Here is a 24,948-nt window from a genome sequence, read left to right as displayed (position 1 = left end):
CCATATGCCATCATTGATCTCTACGTACCCAAATTAAGTGAAGCAAACTACACCACCCATTCCAATCTCTGACTGTCTAACAGTTGCAGAATTACCAACAATATCACCTCTATATAATTACCATATATCCAGTAGTAAATTGGGTTGTTGCCATCTTTGAAAAATTCTCAACCTCCTCACATTAGTTTTTTTTTAGGTAGATAGTGGGGAAGTTGGGGATTGAAGTGTTATCAATTGGAGATAGTATATACCATGAAGAAATGAAAAAGGTTCTTGAACTTGGAATTCCTAGCTAAGCCCCAGCTTAAGATCAAATTAATCCATTTATATTCAGAATTGAAAAAGGGTTTAGGGTTATAAACAAAAGTTGGAACAATTTCGCTTCAACATTTTATAGTTTTACAAGGAACACATGCACTAACAAAAAAAAAATGAATTTTATATTCTTATACGTATATGAAACTCGACAATCAGCTGGTTACAATTAATCCAAGAACTTTTATTAACACTTGGTTTCACCACAATCAATTTATTAGTTCCTCCATTTTCCAAGTGATTCACTCATTTTTACATTGTCATTATAAATTACCAATTCCATGTGAATCTTCATAGTGTAATTACTATTTTCAATTGAAATTTGATTGAATCAAAGGGTGGGTCTATTTAGCTCGCTTAGGAATTTAATGAATGCATTGATATGACTGCATTTATTCGCTGACTCTTCCTAGTCAAGCTTTTTTTTTTTTTTTTTGTTAATTTCATTTTCTTCCTGAATACCGTGGCGTAATTTCGTACGAAAAGGAATACAATTGCATTTGTCAGCTTTCAATATTCCTGTTAAATAGTACGACATATACACGTGCGACAATTAATATGAGAAGAGCCGCTCTAGTGACACAATTTGTGTCACAATTCGCGGTATGGCCACTGTAGTTAGTAGAAGAGTGTTCTAATATGGACCTACCATCGTCTCTCTGCCGATTATAACCCACCAAGTGAGATACGAATTGTATTTTTTTATCGTGGCACCAGACTTTTTCATACGAGAAACTAACAGAAGCCACTACGTACACTGCTTTGCAGTTTGCACTGCGAGTACGTACAAATGTGCAATTATCAAAGTGGGGGGACCTGGGCCTTTGGCTTCCCAGAAAAGAAATTAAAAAAAGACCAGGGTTTGTTCAGCAAACACAAAACAAAGAGGGTTAATGTACTTTGGGCAAATCATTTCATTTTGATTCATACGGAATTTGAGTACAAAAATAAGATCTTGTATGGGACAAACAGGGATATATTTTCAAATAGCAATGGTTTTTGTATTATTTAGAGTTTGTTTGAAATTAGTTTCAGCTTTTAACTTTTAATTTTTAAATACATCTTTTTAAATCTTTATTTTTTTTTTGTATTTTCTAAAAAATTTCAAAATACAAATATACTTTAGTACACTTTCAGCAAAATATTAAATAAGCTGTTTTCAAATAGACACTTGAAGTAACATGGGTTTTGTTCCTTTTACGCAAGAGTTATTTAATTGAGAATTTTACCTCTAATATAAAATTTGGAGTTTGACAAACATGACAAGGAATTTTGTCAATTTGACAAACCTGCATCTTTATTTATGAAATCATTTCAATTTTAGCCCTAAGTTGTTAGGCCCAAAATTTAATTTATATAGGTCTTTTTTAAGGCATTTAGTTTTATATAGTGATGATGTACAAAATCGTCAGTGAGTTGATTGTCCAGACACGTAGTGACTAGGGGTACTTGAAGGATGAAAGGTGAAGAACTTACAAAAAGCATTAGTGGGGTGTCGGCCAAAGACCCTTCAAAAGTTAAGTCAATAATTAGATAATTTCTAATAACTTTAAAATTATGAGAGTTAGAAAATTCTACATACCTAGGAGAAAAGAGGGATTTGTGCTTATATAGTAATATAGAGTTGACAAAAATCCTGTGAATGTTGGCTCTTTCCTTATAGTGAGAGTAGGAGTTAATGTTTCAAAATTCTTGGGCTTAACTTCCCATATTTGGAAGATATGAATATGTAGAAGGATCCTTGGGCGTAGCATGCAAGTTCTTCAATATAGAGATGCTTGAGTGGATGATACGCAAATGGTGTGGAAGGCTAAGTATGGAGAATTGTTCATCAAGGTAGATTCATTGGCATGGTGCACTGGACGAGCAAGTGTCTAACGAATGCTGTAGGGGTCGTTAGAAGCATAGGAGGTCTATCAATCCCTTAGTCCTTGACGATACTCTTGGTCATGACTAGGCCAAGGAGGCTAACAATCTAGTGTGTTAGACAAATTTTGAGTTGGTGAAAATATTCCTTATCATATAGGTAGTATAAGTATAAAGCTCTTAAACAGAGACAAGTGGCTTCACATCACTAGGAACTAAATCATGATAATTACTTTAAGTCATAGAGAACAGCTCGTGTGATTATGTTTAAATGAAAACATATGAGAAATACGTGAGAAATGAAAATTGTGCCTCACAAGAGGCCATTCCAGTAAAACGAACATGTGACAAGAATGTGACCAACAATAATTTCTTCAAGACAATTATTGGAGGGGTCGTCAAAAGAATAGGAGGTCTACCGATCCCTTATGGCCTGTTTGGATGTTTAAAAAAGGAGGGGGAGTAAAGTAGAGGGAAGGGGAGTAATTCAATTACCTAGTTTGAGAGTTTTTTAAGGAAGGAGGGGGAGGGGTTTGGAGGGGTTTGAAGGGGTTTCAACTACCTCCAACCCCCTCATTTTTAATTCCCCCAAATTGGAGAGATTTGGAGGGAGAGTAGAGCACATAAAATTATTGCTAAAGTAAATTACCTAATTTACCCTTATTATATTTATAAAATTACAATGTTAAAAACAAGGGGAATGGCTAATTACTCCCTTCCCCCTTACTAATTATAAAAACATCCAAATAAGGTGGAGGGTAATCATTCTCCTCTACTCTCCTCCCCAATACTCCCCTCCCCTTTACTCCCCTCTACTCTCCTCCCTCTCTAAACTCCCAAACAGGCTATTAGTCCCTGACAATACTCTTGGTCAAGACTAGACCAAGGAGGCGGACAATCTAGCATGTTAGTCAAATTTTTAGGTGGTGAAAATCTTCCTTATCATATAGGTAGTATAAGTATAAAGCTCTTATAGAGAGACAAGTGGCTTCATATCACTGGGAACTAAATCATGATAATTACTTTAAGCCATAGAGAACAACTTGTGTGATTATGTTTAAATAAAAACATATGAGAAATAGGTGAGTAATGAAAATTGTGCCTCGCAAGAGGCCATTCCAATAAAAGGAACATGTGACAAGAATGTGACCAACAATGAGAAATGATATGTCCACAACATTTTCACAATATTTTTACAACAAATTTTAGATTGCTATTATTGTTGAGGGAAAAAAGTAATCTTAGTAGTAGGTTCAAATTTGAACCAATAACAACTAACCACCTATGATTTATTGTAAAAATATTGTAAAAATGTTGTGATCTTAACATCATTCGACCAACAATACTTACTTCAAGAAAATTATTGGAGGATTCCTAGCCATAATTTATGGGAAGAAGAGCAATTACAATGTCACACATGGCAAGGGAGTAAGATTAATTGTCAAAGTTTCATGTATATATAGAGATGCACATTTTCATACAAAACATGCACAATCATATATACAAACCAAAGACATTGACTCTCTCTTGTATCCGAAATTTGAAATTATCTCTTTATGCTTGTAAGTTGTAGGTGTGTTGATTTTCTCTCGTATGAACAAGGCTCTTTAATTATTACTTTAAGCATTATAATCTATTATTATTATTATTATTATTATTATTACTATTAATGTATCTTTTAATTTCTTTGTTCTCATTTTTAATTTGTGCATTTCATAAAGAAATCCTATTAAGTTAGGCTATACTGAATTCATTCTTCTTTGAGTGAAGTGAGTTTCCCATCTCAAGCAGTGTTTAATTGCTTGGAGCGGACTGGAAATTGGTTTCTACTCAAACATAAGTAACAAAATTTTGATTTTTGAGACCTAGCAATAGAACCATAAAAAGAAAAGAAAATGAAACTGAGAGTGACCTTGACAAAAAATTGCTTTCGAAATTCAACCTCACCAATTATATTATACCCTAATCCGTCCTAAACTCTATAAGATTTTAAAATTTTAATTCACCCAAACATATCATATTAAAATTTTAAAAACCCAATCAAAACTCGTTCTTTCAGATTAATCTAAAATATTAAACTAAATTCAAGCATCAATAAAAATTGTAAATTTTCTTTACATTTTGAGAAATAAAGTGATATACATATTGTACGCTGTTACAAATAGATAATAAATAAATAAAAATGTTGGAAAATTAAAGCGAGCACATGGGTGTTATAGTTTGTGTTTGAGTTTCTGAATACTGCTACAGATTTATACAAGCAAGAGAAGAGGATGGCACGACCGGTAGGGGTGGTTGTTACTTATAATGACACAAATCATACTTCCCTATAGTAAAATTTTGTAATTAATTGTACACTTATAAATTCCTTATATTAATAAAACCATTTTGACATCAAAAATAAAAATAAAACACCATTTGTGATTGTAATCTCCTGATTTATTGGAATTGCGGCACCCAGATTTTGTAATTGTAATTCCATGAATTGTGGAAAGTTAGATATATAAAAAATTCTATTAGGTTGTGTTTGAAAATTTGGATTTCAATTCGGTTTCTATATCAATATATATATTTGAAATTCCATAATTTTAAATCTATTGATTTTAGATATAATTTTAAATCCAAAAATTTTAGAAATTTAAAATTCTTGGTGGATTTTTCAAATCCAAATCCTTGATCTATCTTAAAACATCCAAATAATGTATTTTAATTTTAATCATTCAAATTCAAATCCATATATCCAAATCATACCATTCAAACGCACCATAAATACAAGATTAAGTCTACCAATACAACTTTCTTTTACAATTATTTATTTATTTTTAGTTTCAAACTATGGCGTTTGGCTGCCAGTCCTAACAATTGTTTTTTATCATTATACTAAAACGTCAATTGATTTTGAGTATAAACGAAAATCGAACCATATATCTCTTATTAAAATATAAAAAACTTTACTAATATTAATCGAGCAAATTAGAATACACAACATATTGAAGTACCAATTGATTTTACAACTTCTTGAAGTAATAATTCATGGTTGACTGAAAATAGAAATAGAAAAGAGGGGTCCATATATGAAAAAAGAAAACGGAGAAACAATAACAACTTTGTTTGTCCATTCTGTTGTCAAGTATTATACATTAAATCATTAATACGGTAGTCCTATTCGCCTCATCCATGTAATGATGCAATTTTCTCAACAACAAAGAGAGGCCACGATAACTAAGATGAGGGTGCCCTCGTTATAGCACAACTCTCATAAAACAATTCCAACTTCTTTTCTCTTTAAGTCAACATCCGAAAAATTTTAGCCCCACAACAAAATGGACAACTTTAACCACAACTTGACACATTGGCAAGTTATAGTTGGTAAATGGGTGATAATGGGTCTATGTGGAAACGCCCCTCCACTTACCATAACTTACCACACGGGCAAGTTGTGACCAAAATTGTGCATTTTGATATGGTACAAGAATTACTTGTCAACATCCACGTCCGGAAAGGTACAATTATACAGTCCCTAACTTCGTGCAGTCTCCAATTACAGAATACTTTATATGAAATACAGTCCACTAATAACAGAAAAAAGCACATACTTCATCAACAAAAAAAAAAAAGTACATACAAAATCCAACAAGACTAAAAAAATGTCACTTAGCTTGATAGTTAAGAGAATCACACGCGTACACTCACTTTTCCAAAAACAAATTCTCACAAAAACATTTATTCCCCTTATTAATTTATAATTGGAGCATATAATATAAAAATGGAACATAAGAATCTGTAATCTACATTGTTCTGAAATTAAAGTAGCATGCCTTTAGGTTTATGAAATCACTCGTTAGAATATAATCATATCTATTGTTAGTTCACTTATGAGCCATTCTTCATCTCAAATTAAAAGACAAGGTAATGTTATGCACCAGTTTAGCCAAGAAAGCTATGTTGTCTTTTACTGTTCTAGTCGGAAAAATATTGAATACTCCGAGAGTACTATAAATGTGTATTTCCTCTTCTCACATGAATTGTGAATCCTACCATAAATTTATTTAATAAGATCAACAATTAGATGAAAGGGAAAAATACGTATTTATGATACTCTAAGAGTATTCAATAATTATCGTTTCTAATCTCAATAGAGACTGTTTTTCCGAATATTTCCTCACTTGTTGTTCCCAAATGGCTCTAAATGCATAAGCAAACACAATTATCATAAATACTTAATTAATACAAAAAAATATATACAATTCCATACGTAAACACAATCATTTTTGTCCCCCTACTGTTACTGGTTAGAACTTTCCATGCAATTACTAAACACATCTACATGTTCTCTGTCAGTGGGCACCCTTAGAAGTAGCTGACAGCTCACGCCCTATTAGACATGGACTTCACAACAACCAATTCTACACCTCTTCTTCCATTCTCTATATAAACTCATCAACACACTCATAACTCACACTCATATTTCAGCTATAAAAAAAAAAAAAAGTCACACTCATATACTTTCACAATAAACCACCGCCAAAACAGAAGAGAACAAAACAAAACAATAAAAAAAAAAAAAACCATGGGTTTTGAAAGGCTCGGAGTCGGGTCGGACCCGGGAGGCTCGTCGCGGTACCTAAACCAATCAGAAGATGCCACGAAGGCAACAACCGCCAATCTCCGGGGCGGAGGAAAAAAGAAGAAGATAATCCTCCTCTCCTTATTAGCAGTCACTCTAATCATCGCCTCCGCCGTGTCTGCCACGCTGCTCCTCCTCAGAAACGGGTCGGGTACAATCGGGTCCCAGGTTCACAAACCGACCCGGGCGATTTCGCAAGCTTGCAGCAAGACCTTGTACCCGGCTCTGTGCGTGAACTCGCTGATGGAGTTTCCGGGTTCGCTCACCGCGTCGGAGAAGGACCTGGTCCACATTTCGTTCAACATGACGCTTCAGCACTTCAGCAAGGCGCTCTACGTCGCCTCCGAGATCAGCTACGTCCAAATGGACACGCGCGTACGCGCCGCCTACGACGACTGCATCGAGCTCCTCGACGACTCCATCGACGCGCTCGCACGCGCCCTCTTCTCGGTCTCTCCCTCCCCCTCTCCTTCCTCCGCCGCCCCCGCCTCCACACAAGACGTGCTGACGTGGCTCAGCGCCGCGCTGACGAACCAGGACACGTGTACGGACGGGTTCTCGGACCTTACCGGGTCGGTCAAGGACCAGATTTCGAATAGGCTGAAGGACTTGTCGGAGCTGGTCAGCAACTGTCTCGCGATATTTAGCGCGAGCGAGAGTGACGAGTTCGGCGGAGTTCCGATACAGAACAGGCGAAGATTGTTGGGATTCGAATCCGATATTTCGGGTGAGAATGCCGATAGTTTGCCGAGATGGTTGAGCCGAAAAGAGAGAGAGTTATTGAGTTTACCGGTATCGGCGATTCAGGCCGATATTGTTGTGTCCAAGAATGGGAATGGTACGTACAAGACAATAACCGAGGCGATTAAACATGCGCCTGAGAATAGTAATCGGCGAACAATTATTTACGTGAGGGCAGGAAGGTAATTTCACTTTAATAGTAATTATTTTTTTAATTAATATTATTACTTTTTAGAGGAAGAAAAAGCAAATAGGCAAACCTATATATATATATATTTTATTTTTTTTTGTTACAACTTTTTAAGTCTTTAATTAGTTTGGTAACTTTAGTTTTATTTTAAGGGTTGGTGGTTTCACTGTTAGTTCTGTGGGGGAAAAAAAAAAACCCTTAAAGCTTTTTTGACATTCTTTTTTGGTCAGTGATTGGTTCATTGACTTCACCTCAATAATCATTCAAACTTTAGTCATGTGAATGTACATTAGGCATTGAGGGTGTTGTACATTAGACCCGGTGCAAACAGAACACATGGCCTAAAAAGTGATAAGGTGTTAGTCTCGTATCATGTCGAGTACAGGTTTGAATGAAAGCATTATAATTTAAATTTTAGAATATTGTCTAAATTTAAAATTAATGAAAAATTTCCTTTTAGTATTAAAAAAAAAAAAAAAAAACTTACGTGTTAGGTATGATAAATTTATGACGATTTCCCTCAACATTGGTATTTTTCTACTAATAATTTCATAATTTCAATTTAAATCCGAGACAATGTTTTTTGTGAAATTTGAATGTTTCTCTTTCTCTCTCTTTTTTTTTTTTGTTTTAATTTAGCAAACAAGGGAATTAAAAAGTGTTTTTGTATATATATATTTTTAATAGGTATGAAGAGAATAACTTGAAGGTGGGAAGGAAGAAGAAGAACTTGATGTTTATAGGCGATGGGAAGGGCATAACGGTCATTTCGGGTTCCAAAAGTGTTGCCGATCGCATGACGACATTTCACACGGCATCATTCGGTAAACTCAAATTTTTAATCTTTGAACCTTGTTTGGTAGTTTAATTTTCACTCATAAGTCATAATATATTTTGGTTTTTCACTAAAAAACCTATGGGCCAGACATACCCATGCACGATGCGATGTTGCACGTGGTTTGCTTGTCATGTTTTACCCTTTCATGCCCTACTAGATTCCTATATATTATCCAAATAGTACCATTTTAGACCAAATTACCCTCCAAATTAATATCCACTTCAACTTGTTTTTTTCTCGTTAAAAAAAAAACTTTTTTTTAATCATAATTACTGTCTTCTTCTATTATGAGTGTCACTGTTATTTTACCATTAGTTTTTTTTTTTTTTTTTTTTTTGAGAAACTATTTTACCATTAGTTTTGGTTTGAAGGAATCTCTATGTATATACTAAATGAAGGTTAAAAACAAAAACAAAAAATAACATGGGTTTGCGTGAATCAAAATGTCACGTAAAATTGGTTAATGAAACTTGTAATAACCAGTCAATATCACAAATGTCGGTCAGTGTTTGTATCTCTACTTCAGTCAGTGCACTGAGCATGAAAGCTACAGGTTCTGAAATGAATCTTCAAATGCTTTAGAATTTTTATATGAATTTAAGATTTTTTTTTATTTTATAAAAAAAAATTAATTTTATTTTTTGATAATTTTTTATTACTATTAAGACACACGTTAATTATTTATTTTTAAAAATACATACTTTATAGAAAATTAAAAAAAGGGTCAAAAAAATAGTAATTATTTCATCTTTTTTTATATAAAAAACTTCTTAAGAGAAATTAGTAATGTATTCTTTGAAGCGAACCTGAGTAAAACCCTTTTTTATATTCCTGCTTTAATGGTATCAAAATTTTAAGATTAACAGGATCTTTAATTTATTTTTATTTTTATTTTAATAGAATGGAATGTTTTCGTTTTCAGTGCATGACCAACCGTAAATTAAGCAATTTTAATTTTCTCAGTTCTCACATCAAATCATGTTTAGTCTTAATCTTAATCATAAAATATGAATGCATTGAATGGACAACATTGTCCCTAGCTTGAACTGGTGGATAGAATTTAAAGAAAGAGAATCACTTTTTTATTAGCGGTGGGTCACGGGTACCTACATGATTGTTACGTATATTCTTGTCAGTATATCGGCAGGACTTACAAGCCAATCATACTATTCTACCCAACCGTCCATTTTCTACTTTGTAATAAAAAAAGTTTAAGACAGGGAAATTTTTCATAACTTATTTGCTACAGTACAATTTTGTCAGTAAATTTTATTATTAGCTTAATAATATCATTAGAGTGATGTTTATTATTAGCTTAGTAGTATTATTTGTGTAAGAGTAATGTTAGATCTACTAATAAATTGTCACACTAATAATCATAAATATTTATTTATTATTTTATTTAAATAGTATCAATCGTATTTATTGTTGTGTATTTTGGACTCCTATCTTGCAGCGGCAACAGGAGCAGGTTTTATTGCACGAGACATGACATTTGAGAATTCAGCTGGACCAGGCAATCACCAAGCCGTGGCACTCCGAGTTGGTGCGGACCACAGCGTGGTCTATAGGTGCAACATAATTGGGTACCAAGACACACTCTACGTGCACTCCAATCGTCAATTCTTTCGAGAATGTGATGTCTATGGCACCGTAGATTTCATATTTGGAAATGCAGCCGTAGTGTTCCAAAACTGCAGCCTCTATGCTCGCAAGCCAATGCCCTCACAGAAGAACACAATCACTGCCCAAAATCGAAAAGACCCAAATCAAAACACAGGCATTTCAATCCACAAATGCCGAATCCTCCCCGACTCGGATCTCAGACCATCCATAGGAAGCTTCCCAACGTATCTAGGCCGTCCATGGAAGATGTACTCTAGGGTTGTGTACATGTTATCCTACATTGATAATCATGTACACCCACGAGGTTGGCTAGAGTGGAATGCAACATCTCCTGTGAATTCACTCTATTATGGCGAATACATGAATTTTGGTCCAGGTGCAGCGGTAGGGCAACGTGTTACATGGCCAGGGTACAGAGTTATTACATCAACGGTGGAGGCTAGCAGGTTCACTGTGGCACAGTTTATTTATGGTTCATCATGGTTACCATCTACTGGGGTAGCATTTGTTGCTGGGCTATCAGACTAATTAATTTATAGTTTAACATATAGTTGATATAATGTTGGCATAGTTGGTATTATTTATAATTTGCAATTGTATGAAATATAAATAAGTTTCTGATTTTTATTTTATATATATATTGGAATAATTATTAGAATTTGTCATTGTTTTTCTCTGTCACTTCTGTTGGTTTAATTCAAAGATGTAATAGAAGCTACAGTTTATTCAATGGCTTAATAGATTTTGTCTTAAACTATGAGACTTTGTTTTTTTCTTTGTGTCGGTTAAATTTATCAAATAATGTGTGCATGGGATTCTATGTTTTTTTAGAGAGTGTGAAGTGATGGTACAAGGGCAATAATGCGATTTTGTGAATTGACTTTGGGCACTCGTGTCTTGCGGTCTTTGCGGGTTTGTTTCACTTTTCGATTGTGGGGTTGAGATTTACTTTAATTTAATTCAATTCAATGGTGTCGGTGGATGTTGGCCCACATTTTTGGTCATCAAAGGTGAGTTTCAATTGCATTGAATTCAGCCCAATATTTTATGGGGGCCCATGCAGGAGATTTAGGCGTTAGGACCAACCCAAGATGTGGCTCTGTGTTCTAAAGAAAATTCAACCATGGAAAATGAGATACACAAATTCTTTTAAGTGCAAGAAAAAAGATTTCAACAGATCTTTTATTCTATGATAAAATATTTCACCAAATCTCTTATTTTACAACTTTTTTTTATATAAAAAATTGAAAATTCATTAACATGAATAAAAAGAAATTACATCAGCTAAGAGAACATGTTTTAAGAAATAAGGATTCTCCTCGATCCAAGTAACAAATTGCTCAACACCTTGAGTATATTTTGCTAACAAGTGAGCTATTTGATTACCATTCCTACCTACATGTGAAATAGAAAAACTATAAGAAACATTTGAAAGATAAATAATTCCATACACTGTTGCTAAGATGGAGGAGGAGAAATAATTCATACAACTTCTTGATTGTGAATTGGTGGTCCATAAAAGTGACAATAATGGGGTTCATATTATTGTAATTTTGTTTCATTGAATTGGAATAATGACTTTAGCCCTTGTTTCCGTACTTAAAAAAAAAAAATGAAAATGTCAATCATAATAACTTTTCTTCAATCCACCGATCTGCAGTGAAATCCTATTTGTCGGATTGGACAACTTGCATAGTGTCTCTACTCTCTCTAAGTCAGCATTGTCAACAGTTACAAGGTGCAACAACTTTTGTTTTCATGTATTCCATTCGTGTAAAGACAATGCCATAGTTTGGCCATCTAGCTGTTCCTTTAAATCAGAGTTAGGCAGGAATTGGAATTAAAGGTAGCACTTCTTGCTGTGGTGGGATAGCAATATCAATACGTCCAGTCAAGCTGCAAATGATTCAATGAAAACACCAAATTATCACATGGCTGATGGCTCTACAAAAATTTGATTCATAATCCATGACCATGTACCCTTTCTTCTGGGTCTGGATATGAATAATTATGCTTTGAATGCACTCTTCTTCTACCAACTACAACCTACTCCACTCCAAAATATTAAGCCCAAAAAGTTTCACAAAAACTGTTGTATTAATGAAGGTACTACCATTGATTTGATTTTGTTGCATAATGCAGGCAACATTTTGATGATGTATGTTTTGTATTGAGGAAAAATAAAAAGATGCAGAGAGATAAAGCAGATCATTAATGTAGTTTGACTAAATGGTTCATGTCCACAGTAAAAATAAAAAAATAAAAACCCTAAAAGTAAAAGAGTACATTATGCTCTAAAAGCAAGATAGCTCATGTTTTTTCATAAATCATGGGCTACGTATTTATAGCATATCCTAATATATTTTATGGGTTACAAGTTTGTGATAATATAGTAGCTTAATATAATTCAATGAAAATGATATAAGGAAAAATAGAGTCATTTGTTATTTATCTCTTGGGTGCTTTCTTCAACCAGGAGGAAAACTAGGAAGCGGTAATTTGAAGAAAAATCAAGTTGAACTTTTCTAATGGTGGTTATCAAACTAGCGTGGGAATAAACAGCTTAGTTTTTTTTTCTAATATTAAAAAACAAAAACAAAAACTCTAGAGGCACATCAATATTCACCAAAAAAAAAAAAAAAGCATGGAATACCCTTGTTAAAAGCTGTACTTTGGGAAAAAAATAAAAAGTCTAGTGCCACAAGAAGTCACATAATTTTTACCACAACTCATCCACGAAACAAGTTGTAAGTAGGAGAGAAAAAGTGGTGGGTTCATGTGGGATCATAACTTGTAACATATAGACGAGTTGTGTCACCTATCCTGAAACTATAATTATTGTTGAAAAAAATTATACTTCAAAAAAGTGGGATTTAATGACACATTACCAAACAGGCAGACATCTAAATAAATTCATGAAAGAATGTAATTGTAAATAAAATGTAAGCAATGTAGAGGATACATCATCCTTCTGTTTTGCACTGTGTCCCTTAAGAGAAACATAAAAACTTTTCTTTTAAGCCTCTCATTGCTTCTTAAACCCAACATAAAACACTTACACAATTAGGCTGTTGCGTATGAAGACTCTTTTTCAAACTTGTAAAAAGAAAAAGTTTTCCTTTGAAAAGTTTGGTGCTAGGTATGTTATCAATTCATCCAAAATAGAAACCACGATTCTATCCTATCAAACACAAAAGATCACCATCCATGTCCATCTTTTAGTACAGGCCAATTGGAATAGAATAGAACTGCTTTCATATAAAGCAAGCAAGGACCACTAATATATTATCTATGATGGGATAATCTGATTAGGATTAGATAAAATAGGGCCACTCCAGTTCAATCATATAGTGTATTAGTGTGTACCAACAAGTGCAATCATAGAGCCTTGTCTAATAAAGTTTTGCATGTAGACCCTATCCTTTGAAAAAAAAAATGGAGAAATGTAACCCAAATATGCTAAAAACCCCATGTTTCAGCAACAAATCCACATCGCATTAATCTGCAGCCCCATCAAATTATGAAATGAAGCCATCACACTATCATCGCATATCACATAGTTCAGTGACGCTTTCACCTTCATCAGAACTTATCATTGATGAAAACCCAAAATGAAACTCTTTTGGAAACCTGCAGTCTGAAACTCACAACTTAATACCATACAATTTGTAGAGACTCATCAGGTTATTAAATTTTTATTTTGCAATCTTTTATTTCTATGGTTTTTTCGTCAACAAAATTTGCTAGTTTTAACTTTTTAAGGTTTAATTTTATCAGAGAGAGAGGCTTTTCATTTTTAGAATTTTTATCTTTGGTCAAATATTTTCAACATTTGCATGTGCCCAGCTATTTTGATTAGCAAGCATGTCAAGGACCACATAGACGTAGAGTGTGTTTTGTCAAATCTCAAATAAATTGGACAGTAAGTTCATCCAAACAGACTAGACCATTTCTGTGCCAAATGTGTCACTGCAATGGCATATGGCCTTGTCTCAGAAAGTGTTTGTACTTTGTAGTTTGTACTCTTATCGCTTCAATTTTTTTGTACTCTTATCGCTTCATTGGCCCAGAGGTGACCGATGCAATAATAGACTTCAGCTTGGACTTCTAATCAAATAATCACCACACATACAATATATCAGCTTTGGATGCTATAGGAATATTATTGTTTCACATTGGTATAAGACAAGGGCTTAAATCATAAATTTTAGCACTTAATGGGCCTATGTGAAAAGTCTTCCAGATATCAAGGTCCAATTCCATTCTGGTTAAAAAGTCCAATCAGGTTATTTATAGTGTGGGACTAAACCATAGATTAACTAAGAATAATGCTAAAGATACCAACTATTTTATAAAAAAAATTTACAAACTATTGATAAAACAAGTGATTATTGATAAATGAAAAAGTGATATTAATGGTAAAGCAATGCTATAGCCACAAACTATTTTACAACATTTTTATAAAATGTTGATATGACCAACCTCTTATTAGTTTTCATCTAGGCTCACTATTAATACCACTTTTTCATTTATCAATAACCGTTTATCACGTCAGGGACGGACCAACAAGAGGGCCACCCCCCCCCCCCCCCCCCAAAAGCTAGTATGTGTGTGTATATATATATATGTTGAAATTTTAAATTTTGGTCTTAATAGCCACCCAATAAAAAATAAAAAAACTAACTAGTATATATGTAATTTGAAAAATTAAGATTTGCACTTATATATTTGGATCTCCTCTAAAATAGCATCAAGTTCTATTTTGATAAATGTGTTGAAATGTTTAAGAAACACTTATTTTATATGTTATACTTCGTTAACATTTTTATAATATCAAATGTTTAAAAAACACTTATTTTATATGTAATATTTTTTTTTATGTGATTTATATGTAGTATTTTTTTGAATATGAAATAGATGTTAGTTTTTATTTTATTTTATTTTTAAATTGTTTTAAGTTTTGGCCCCCAAGTTCGAATCCTGGCTGTCAGCAGTTTATACAAAATTTTGTAAAACTCTTTGCCTCTCTAACATTATTCTTAATGGTGGGCTTAGATGAAAACTAATAAGAGGTCAGCCACATCAAAATTTTGTAAAAATGTTGTAAAATAGTACGTGGCTATGGTATTATTCATTAACAAAAGCTTACATTACGTTTAGCAACAAAAAAAAGAGGGTGCTTTCTTACTTTTTGTGTTTTGCTCTGCCTTCATCTTCCTTGACCCTTCTTCTGGAACTGGTTTTTTAACAAGTGTTCTTTATTTTCTGCTGTGTCTACAACTCTACAAAATACACATTTAAGGTTCCACTTCCACAGAAACACCACCATTACAACTACTTAATTTTAATTGATAAACTATTAAGAATTTCCAACCACACAGGAGCCTCTCCACCAATTAACCTCTGGGAGCTTAGTTATAATGTTGTTCTAGGCTTCTGCACAAGTAGACTTTCCCACTGATCCACATGTGCCTGCCCTCCTCTTCTAGCTCCAGTAAGCACAACCTGCTTTGAATGTCCACCAAAGCCTCAAACCTTACAAGCTTCCAAAATCAATTCCCTTCCCTCAAAACAGAAGAGACCCTGGTATCAACTGAGCTGACTGCATCGTATATAACTCGAAATCCATATCTTGTGTACAACTTAATTTACTGTACAAACCACCATCTGGATGCAACCAATCATACAATGAAGTTAATTGCCCTTGTGGACTGAAACCATCCTCACACAGTCTGTCATGTTCTGTTTAACACACTACCAAGATTTCCATTCCCTCAAAATAGTTTCAATAAGATTGACCTGAAATGAAACTTTTTGACCCAGTCTCAATACTCAAATAGATCTTCTTGTCAAATAAAATGCTTACATAAGACGCATCAAATTTTCATCCTCAAATAAAATTGCCAATGCCTCCAAGAAGTCCTTGAAAACACCCATATCTTTGTTTGCTAACATAAACCAGAATCTGTGTACCTGTTTAAGGGCCCATCCGCCAAAATAGCATCCAAGATTTGAAGGCATAAACTAGGGCCTGGGTGATAATCAAATTCCCACACTAAATCAAGCAAACCCAAAGTATCAACACAAAATAAAAACAAGAATATACAAAAGCTAGCATAAAATTTAGTCTTACCTTGTGGTTATGTTGCGTTTGACCAAAAAACAAAAACAAAAGAAAAGTACAATATTATATTACTCTACATAATAAAAGTACCATTAAAAGATATTAGAAATTTAGGAGACATCAAGTACTCGAATCATTTTGTTATAAACGTTTGAAGAAAGGAGGGTTAATGCTGAACAAACCTCTATCTATGAACCAAACGAGGAAAAGGGGAAAAAGTTTCCGAAACAAAGCAACGGTACATGTTAAAGTAAGGAATAAATCCTTTTTTTTTTTTTTTTTTTTTTTGAGAATCAGGAATACATTCTAAGTAACATATGCACATTATTTATATGCCTATATATTTACTGCTTGGCCGTATGGGGATAGCTTATCAAGGCAGCAATCCATGATCAGTGATACAGACTCCAGAAATGCAGCTTCACTTGTACCCGGGAGCACAGCTTCTGATGCTTCTTGAACAATCTGCTCAATCACAGATTCCTTCTTTAAGGTTTCCCTGCACATGATGCTTCCAATGGCAAAGGGGGTGAGTCCTCTCTCCGCACCTTTCTTTAGAAGCATGGTGGAAATGCGAAGGGTGCGGGCACACTCAGGTGGTATGTACCACCCATGAAACTTCAGAAGTTCAATGTCTTGTTCAGCGTCCATTGATTTAATGTAATCAATTGTGTCAGGGGAGTAAGGTTCTTTAGCTTGAGGCCAGTAGAGCCAGTCAAATGTACAATCTTCAAACTGCAGTGAGAAGAAGCAAAAATGAGAGGAAGTAATAGACAGAAGAAGTGTTGGAGACAAATGAGTGTAATGATCTTAAAAAATAGAAAATCTGTTAGTTTGTAAGTAAAAAAAAAAAAGTGGATAACATACAATTCAGTTTCTTTGGAAAGCATAGCATTGCAGAAGTTCAATGTAAAAGATGAGAATTATACAGGAAAGCATAGCTTAATCTGTCAAACTGTTGCGTATCCTATTAAACCAGAAAGATAAAAGGATGCAAAGAGAAGGATACGGAAATCTAATCAAAGTGAAAACATATTGCACAGTGGCACAAAATTAGGACAAGAAAAACAGCCAACAATGCTATTAACTTTTTCCAGTTTGCAGCAAATTAAACAACATAGTAAGTGAAATAGACTATTGAACTAGATTTTGAAGTATATCATCACAGGGAACATACATAATTTTCTGCCAAAGACACCAACTATGTCTCAGAGTCAATAAGTGATCACAATGAAAATTTCAATAATTGTATCATTGGCAGTATTGGTTTCATGAAAATCAACAATACACGGGGAGATTGAATTAAGTAAACAAGAGAGGATACACCCTTTAAACTAAACACAAACAAAATTGTATCCAGTATTTAAGCAAGCATTGTCAGAAGAAGAACAAAACACTTACATTCTCAGGCAAGCAATAGCCATGATCAATGGGAATAAGCACAATCTGACCATCTTCATGATCTTTGCTAATCAATATGTTCCCAGCATGCCTATCTGCATTCGCCAACCTTATGTCCAACACTGATATCTTGTGCACCTCATCCACTGGGAAAGCACGAGGACCCATATCCTCACAACTACCATTGTTCTTCACAAACATCTGCAATGATCCAATCTTAACATTTTTGGCTGAACACTCAAAACCATCTGGATGATTGAATACTCTGTGCAAGCACTTGACCATAACAGTGGGGGGAACCCCAGCAAAACCCTTCTCCGCATAACAATATGAGCGACGTCCACTCCTTGGATGATCCAAAATGTATGCTGCAACTTCCCTCAATGCCCCTTCTCCTACTCGTGTGCCCTTCTTCAAGCCTTCACCATCAAGCGACAAGGGTAACCCCCGAGGATTATTCACAGCCATTGGCTCCTCATCAATCGGCTTAAAAACTGAGACATACTTTTGAGCAGATGAATCCTGCATGAAATAAGCTCCTCCCGATCCCTCTGACGACTGAATTGGCTCATTGCCACTCATTAACCCATCAAAGGTAGAGTTAATAAGATCTTTAATCACTATTGGTAGTTCAATCTTAGCATTAACAATTAGAGGTTCCAAAAGAAAATCTCTTTGCAATGGCATCCTCTGTATGACAGGACGTCCCCCAGATAATGCTCCCCATTGGTGTTCTCTAACACCAGCCCCCTCCTCTTTCAGATTTAGTGCTTCGATAGACACTACTAAATCTTTCTCAACAGGTTTAACTCTTACTTTGGCAGATTTCCTAACTAGCAAGTGAATCACAGCGTCATTATTTTTGCATATGTCATTGATTAGTCTCTGATCTTCAAGCTCTTCACCATCACATAGCAGTTCTTGGTCCTTGAGATCAACAAACCCTTTCCCCTTCTTAGCAATCTGCTGTTTCACATAACCCACGTTTCTATTCCTCTCAACTTGGAACTCAAACTCCTTCCCACATGCAGTCCTAACAGTAATTGCTTGGAGATCAGAGAGTTTTACCACCAAATGCAATACAATCCCATCACTTAACCCATAGTCTCGGACGGAAGTATTGTTCCTAGCTAATTCTCTCCCTTCACAAACCAATTTCTGCTTCTTCACAAAAAAACCTTGGTGGTTCTGGATTCTTAACTTCACCAAAGCAATCGAATCTGACTCCATAACACACATGGGGACCACAGACCCACCAACAGCAAGGTAGATCAAGATTGACTCTCTTGAGCATGGGCCATACAGACTGGTGAAACTACTGGGGAAGCATCGAGACTCTTCGAGAACTGGACTAAGTGCTACACTGGCAATCGACATTGTTTATTCTACAGAATCAAATCCCCTTATATGTGTATCACCTAGAAGTTCCAAACCCTAAATCTCATACAAAGCCACTTGTACCATAATTGGAATACCCAATTAATAGGGTAAATCCAAAAGAGCTTGGAAGAGCTCCTAAAACCCCAAGAAGTAAAGCCTTATGCAGATGATACTATTTTCTTTTTCCTTGTGAACAGAACAGAACCAAATCAAAGCAATTAGTGAATTTAGGAATTTTGTCACACCAATTAGGGTTTCTGTTAGACTTATAACATCTAAGGTTTCTATGATGCCCGTCAAATCTAGGGCTTATGGCTTATGCCACTCCTTCTATTGTTGAAAACTGACAAACCCTTCGCTGCCAATTCGAATTCCCTACAAACAGCCAAAAATTTGAGTAATCAGATACCAAAAAAAATTACCCTATTCACCGAAGAATCTGGATATATATACATACATTATCGAATCTTTGCAATTAGAGACTAAAAACTCCAAAATAAATTGTTTTAATTAGAGAATTCGAAAGAAATATTACAAAAAATTTGTCTTAATTAGTTAATTTTTTCCATTGACTTGTATCTCTTGGGCTAAAAAATGTAAATTCTTTTAAACTAAATCAAAATATACATACATTTGAATTTATAGCGCGCACACACACACACACACACACACAAAAATTGAAGGCAGATTTCACTGAATAATAATAGTAATAATAATAATAATTAATCTCATTTCCGACACAGACAGACTATTTAACAGATTTTCTTCATTTTCTTTCAAATTTTCTCACTAACCAAACAGTAAATACTGAGATTGTACAATCTACACAAAGAAATTGACTCAAAAAAAGAAAAAAAAAAAAAGAAAGGTATTTAATTCTAACAAGTAAAAAGATCGAAGAAAAAACCTCAGGTACGGAGGAAATGAAACTGGAAACTCATAAGAATTTCGGCCATTGATCATTCTCTCTAAGCTTTTTCCCTTGATTCCTCGCCATGTCTCCGAGAATCCAAAAAATTTTCTCTCTCGCTTTTAAAATTTTCTCGAGAAAATTTTCCACTGATAAAAGAGACAAACAGTGAAAGAAAGAAAGAAAAAAAAAACACAAAGAGATTATGATGTGACAGTGTGGAATCAAATTTGGGTTGGGGTATTTATAGGTTGGACTTTTTTGACTCGATGACTTTTGCCGGAAGTGTTTAACGGCGTTAGATGTGCTGTAAATGGACGTTATGTTAAAAGTGTTAGATATACTATTGAGTAAATAAATTTTGAATTTTTATAGGCTGGATTATTTATTACTGTTTCTAGAACCTTACAGCAGTGAACTTAAAAAAAAAAAAAAAAAAAAGTTTTCTTGTGCTGCACTTCGACACAACACAAACACAACACGTAGATAAAATTTATGTATAGTTCCTTAGTTATGCGTAAAATTCGTTTAATTAAATATAAAAAAATATAACTGCATTGAATTGAATTGTTCTCGAAGAAGATAATATTGGTTATATTTGAATTTAATTGACCAAAATTTTAGCCTATAAAAACTACAATATATTAGTCTTGTGTGCCCATCATGGGAGCCCATGGATTAAAGCAATAATATGTATATATAGAAGTTTTACTCTTTCAAAGATATTTTAGAAACATCTTCTAAAAAAAAAATTTTTTTTTTTAAAGATATTTTAGAAATATAATAATTATTTTTTGTAGATATTTTTGTTTGAAGTAGACTACTATAAGGCTAGTTGAGTTAAAGTAGAGCAAAGAGTTAGTGCATGAAGATATATACATGACCTAGTGTAAAATGACATGCGTGGAGGGAATTCAACACCTATTTTTAATAACTTTTGTACTCTTAGTGTTAATATAATAAGATATTTGATATTAGATGAGAAAGATAATAGTGTTGTTAACGTGTAGGGAGAGAAAGATAAGAGAAAAATATGATTCAAATTAAGGATCTCAATTTTGTTTTGTTTGATAATAAGGATCTCATATTTATTATTTTTCCTTTTTAGGGGAATAATGTTAAGAATATGTGTGGTATTTTTACAACATTAAAAAAAAGTAAACACTAAATTCCTTTATTGTAATTATATTTAGAGACTAATTCTAATTTTTCATAGAAATTACTAGAATTTTGGTTAAATAGTTAAGTTCACAATTTCTTAATAGTTTATATTTTTTGAACAATCGTTAATTTATAAAGGTATTATAATAAATATTTATGAGTTCAAAGTTCAAACATGATGTCTCTACTCTAACTCCCATTAAAAAATTTACGTGTTAGATCTCCAATTATTAAGATGGAATTTGGACCAAACATGAGGGATATTAAAAGTTTGGTTAAGTAATCATGAGACGTGCCTCTCTTCTTCTGTCATACCCAAATATTTTGTTAAAAAAATAGTATAGTGCAGTTCTAGATATTCATATTCAACTTCAAGAAAGTCTTATCATAGGGATAATTTCACCAAAATCGGCAAGATGGTTTTGGAAGAAACTATTTCATCCCAGCCGCACTAGATACCCTTTTTTTTTTGTCCTCATATACATATTACATATACATGATTATGACAATATCATGCTTACAATATATTCTTTATATAAAATTCATTTTAAAAGATATTTCAATTTTTAACCCAATGACATCCCCATTAGAATAATGTGAGATTTACAATTGAGTAATAAAAGACTACTCCATGTAACAAAGTTAATCGGCTTTTTTGTACGGATGTATAAAAAATAAAGCTCTTTTATAATTTGTGAGCATAAAATAATCGATACCTTTTATATTAAAAAACTCATACGTACAATACAAATTTAAAAATAATTACTTCTCAAAAAAAAAAAGTTAAAAATAATTATTTAATAGTCGACATTTTGTAAACCATGCATTGGGTTTGCTTTAAGTTTACTGAGTAGAGAGCATTTCAGACCCTTCGTAACATTTTTCCATCTGGATTTTTACTATTCAGACCAAAAAAAAACCTACATTGACTAGCTTCAATCTTTTATATATAATAAAAATGAAAATGCTGTGTTTCTATAATAATAAAAAAAATCTACAAACTAAGTACTTGTTTCCACCTAAATTTGGTAATAATGGGGTGTAGAACTCATGTTTTATGTTATTTAATAAAAGATCTTTACATTAATTTTTTACTTAAAACTTAATACATCCTAACGCACCTAATAATATCTTAATAAACTTTTAGTTTGATTGGATTTTCAAATGAATATTAAAATTGATTGATTGTGTCTATTTTATTAGTATGTGATATAATATTGTGGCATGTTGTGATTGAAGGGTTTTACACCACATCCTTATAAAATTTAATTTCTAAATATTTTGTTCCACAAATTAGGAATCACAGCTTGAGTTTCATTTACATCAACAAAAAAAAATTAATGCTTTGCTCCAACCAAAAAAAAAAATTATATAGGAAAATTATTGAATACTCTGGGAGTACTATAAATGTGTACTCCTTCCTCTCATATGAATTGTAGGTTTTATCATAAATTTAATTAGCGAGACTCAAAGTTACGTGAGAGGATATGCATTTATAGTAGTATCCAATAATTACCAATCAAGCAAATCAAAACATTTAGGATCACACACTATGAGAAATTATTATTTACACCGGAGGACTCCTCAATGACTAATGAGATAATGTCATCTATGCAAATATATATGTGTGGCTTCTTAATCAACACAATAAATAAAAAATAAAAATTACCAACTAATGTCACATTTGTATAAATAACAATATTTTATTAGTTGAGAGGTCAGAGAGGACCATATCAGCCGTCCTCCATTTCAACTAATAATTTCTCCCCACACTATACCACAATTTAAACTAATAATAAATGGTGATTATATTAATTTTTAAACCGGACGATACAAATTCAAATTAATATTTTATCCTTATATGGAATTATATTGGTATTTGTAGTACGGACAAGGTACACGGGTACAAGAATCTTTTATGGTAACGGACGTCAATCCTGATGAAAATAACGCGTTTAGTGAGTCACTGTGCACATCCACACTTTCAACTTGGCCGCCAAGAAGTCTTTAATACTTTCTCCACGTAGTTCAACCAATGGCTACTTGCCAATTGTCATGGTTTCATATCGTAATCACTTTTTTAAATTTTGAATTATTATTTTTTAAATTTGAACATAATCATTTTAAATGTGAACTTAGGATCAATCCAAAAATGGAAAAAAACAAAACAAAAAATGTGAAGGGTGTTTTTATTTTATTTTATTTTCCCCTGGGTGCTAATTTTAAAGTATTTTAGCTTGGATTGGAATTGTATTCATTAAAAAAAGAGTACAAGTTATTTTCCTCAACAAATTTAAGTTTTGACAGAAATTTTTGGTATTTTTGTTCAAATTCATATTACATGATGAGTCATGATTATTAACATTTTTTACGGTTTGATTCCCTACATAATATTCGTGCATGAAATAAGATAAGACTCATATAAAAAAAATGTCTTCGTCACACATCATTTGGTCCTACTTTATATATATGTATAAAATCAGCCTAAAAAAATAAAAATAAAAACTCTTATTCAACCCCCCCACTTGAGCAAAGCAGTTCTTAGTGCTCAAGACCTTTGAATCTTTCTCTTTTTCTTTTGTCTTCAAAGAGAGAAATAACCCTACCCATCTTCTAGTCTGATGGGTAGGGTTGTTCAACTGGACATGGTCGGTTCTTTTCACTAGTCTTTTAGCCTTTGTTGTTAAGGTTTTAGGCAGAGATAGTGCCAGGCCTTTTCCTCTTTTGTAATCCTCTTCTTTCATTTTTAATAAAGTTTTTATTCCGAAAAAAAAAGTAAATAAATCTAAACACATTCTAAACCAAATAATTTTAACTCTTAACCTTAGTATTGTGAGATTTATAAAAAAAAAATTAGCAAAAATTTACATTTTTCCAATATTGTGAGCCTTTTTCTAACCCTTGGGGTGTTGAGCACTCACATTAGGCTCAATATTACTCTTATATTTGTTTCGACATTAATATTTTTTGAAAAATGAATCATTTTTCAAAAAATACTTTTATAGAAAAGTATCTTACTTCATTTTTCAAAAAATACGTTTCTAGAAAAGTATCTTATTTTCCTATATTTGGTAACAACCTTAAAATAAGTTGGAAAACTATCTCTTAACTTTCTTTATTTATTTTGCATAAGATAAACTAGTTGATTTCTTTATTTAGCCTCAAGTGAGATAAAATTGTTTTCTAGTAAAAGTAAAAAAACAACCCTCTCTCGCATTAAGCTAACCAAGGGAAGTTTGTTAAGAAAGTTTTTCATTGACTTTTTCCCCCTTATACTACCAAATACAAGAAAATGCAAAAACTATTTCTGCACGAGGTTTTCTATTAGAACAAATGGTAAATGGTTAAAAGTCTCATGTCTCAGCCTCAATAAACCAAAAACCAAAAGTAACTTTTGAACAATAACTCAATACAATTATTGAGCATAACTCAACTACCCAATTGTTTTTTGAAAGGAAAAAAAAAAAAAAAAATATATATATATATATATATATATATATATATATATATATATCTATAAGATCCTCCTAATTTTCCTTCTGCTTATTTTCAGAGTCACTTTGTTTATAAGAAAACAACGACCTCCACCACAATCTCACAAAACGCATATTTATTTTTTTGGTTTGTTCTCCTCCTCAATGTACTCTCTTGTCTCTAAATACATGCATGCACTTCTTTCTGCATTCGAATAAATTACGAGTATGACTGTATGAGTTACTTGATATAAATTTAATAATAGGTGATGATTTGAATTTGGAAGATTTTACTC

General features: G+C 33.1%; 2 protein-coding genes across 2 annotated transcripts; one reads left to right on the top strand and one right to left on the bottom strand.

The window, feature by feature from the left end:
* The first annotated feature begins 6,639 nt into the window (after window positions 1-6,639).
* On the top strand, window positions 6,640-10,973 carry LOC142619434 (putative pectinesterase/pectinesterase inhibitor 34). Its single transcript, XM_075792533.1, has 3 exons — window positions 6,640-7,731; window positions 8,427-8,563; window positions 10,034-10,973. The coding sequence occupies exons 1-3, from the start codon at window positions 6,752-6,754 to the stop codon at window positions 10,729-10,731; spliced, it is 1,815 nt and encodes a 604-aa protein (XP_075648648.1). The 5' UTR covers window positions 6,640-6,751; the 3' UTR covers window positions 10,732-10,973.
* Window positions 10,974-16,395: 5,422 nt separating this feature from the next.
* On the bottom strand, window positions 16,396-20,236 carry LOC142619562 (phosphatidylinositol 4-kinase gamma 3). The gene is made up of 3 exons (XM_075792702.1): window positions 20,016-20,236; window positions 17,729-19,483; window positions 16,396-17,062 (listed from the first exon to the last, which is right to left on the bottom strand). Exons 2-3 carry the CDS (start codon window positions 19,103-19,105, stop codon window positions 16,664-16,666), a joined length of 1,776 nt encoding a protein of 591 aa, XP_075648817.1. The 5' UTR covers window positions 19,106-19,483; window positions 20,016-20,236; the 3' UTR covers window positions 16,396-16,663.
* Window positions 20,237-24,948: the final 4,712 nt, after the last annotated feature.

The sequence above is a fragment of the Castanea sativa genome, chromosome 12, assembly GCF_040712315.1.
Source record: "Castanea sativa cultivar Marrone di Chiusa Pesio chromosome 12, ASM4071231v1".
In the NCBI taxonomy this organism is placed as follows: domain Eukaryota; kingdom Viridiplantae; phylum Streptophyta; class Magnoliopsida; order Fagales; family Fagaceae; genus Castanea; species Castanea sativa.
Note: the sequence above shows the minus strand (reverse complement) of the source record. Positions and strands in the feature narration are given on the sequence as shown.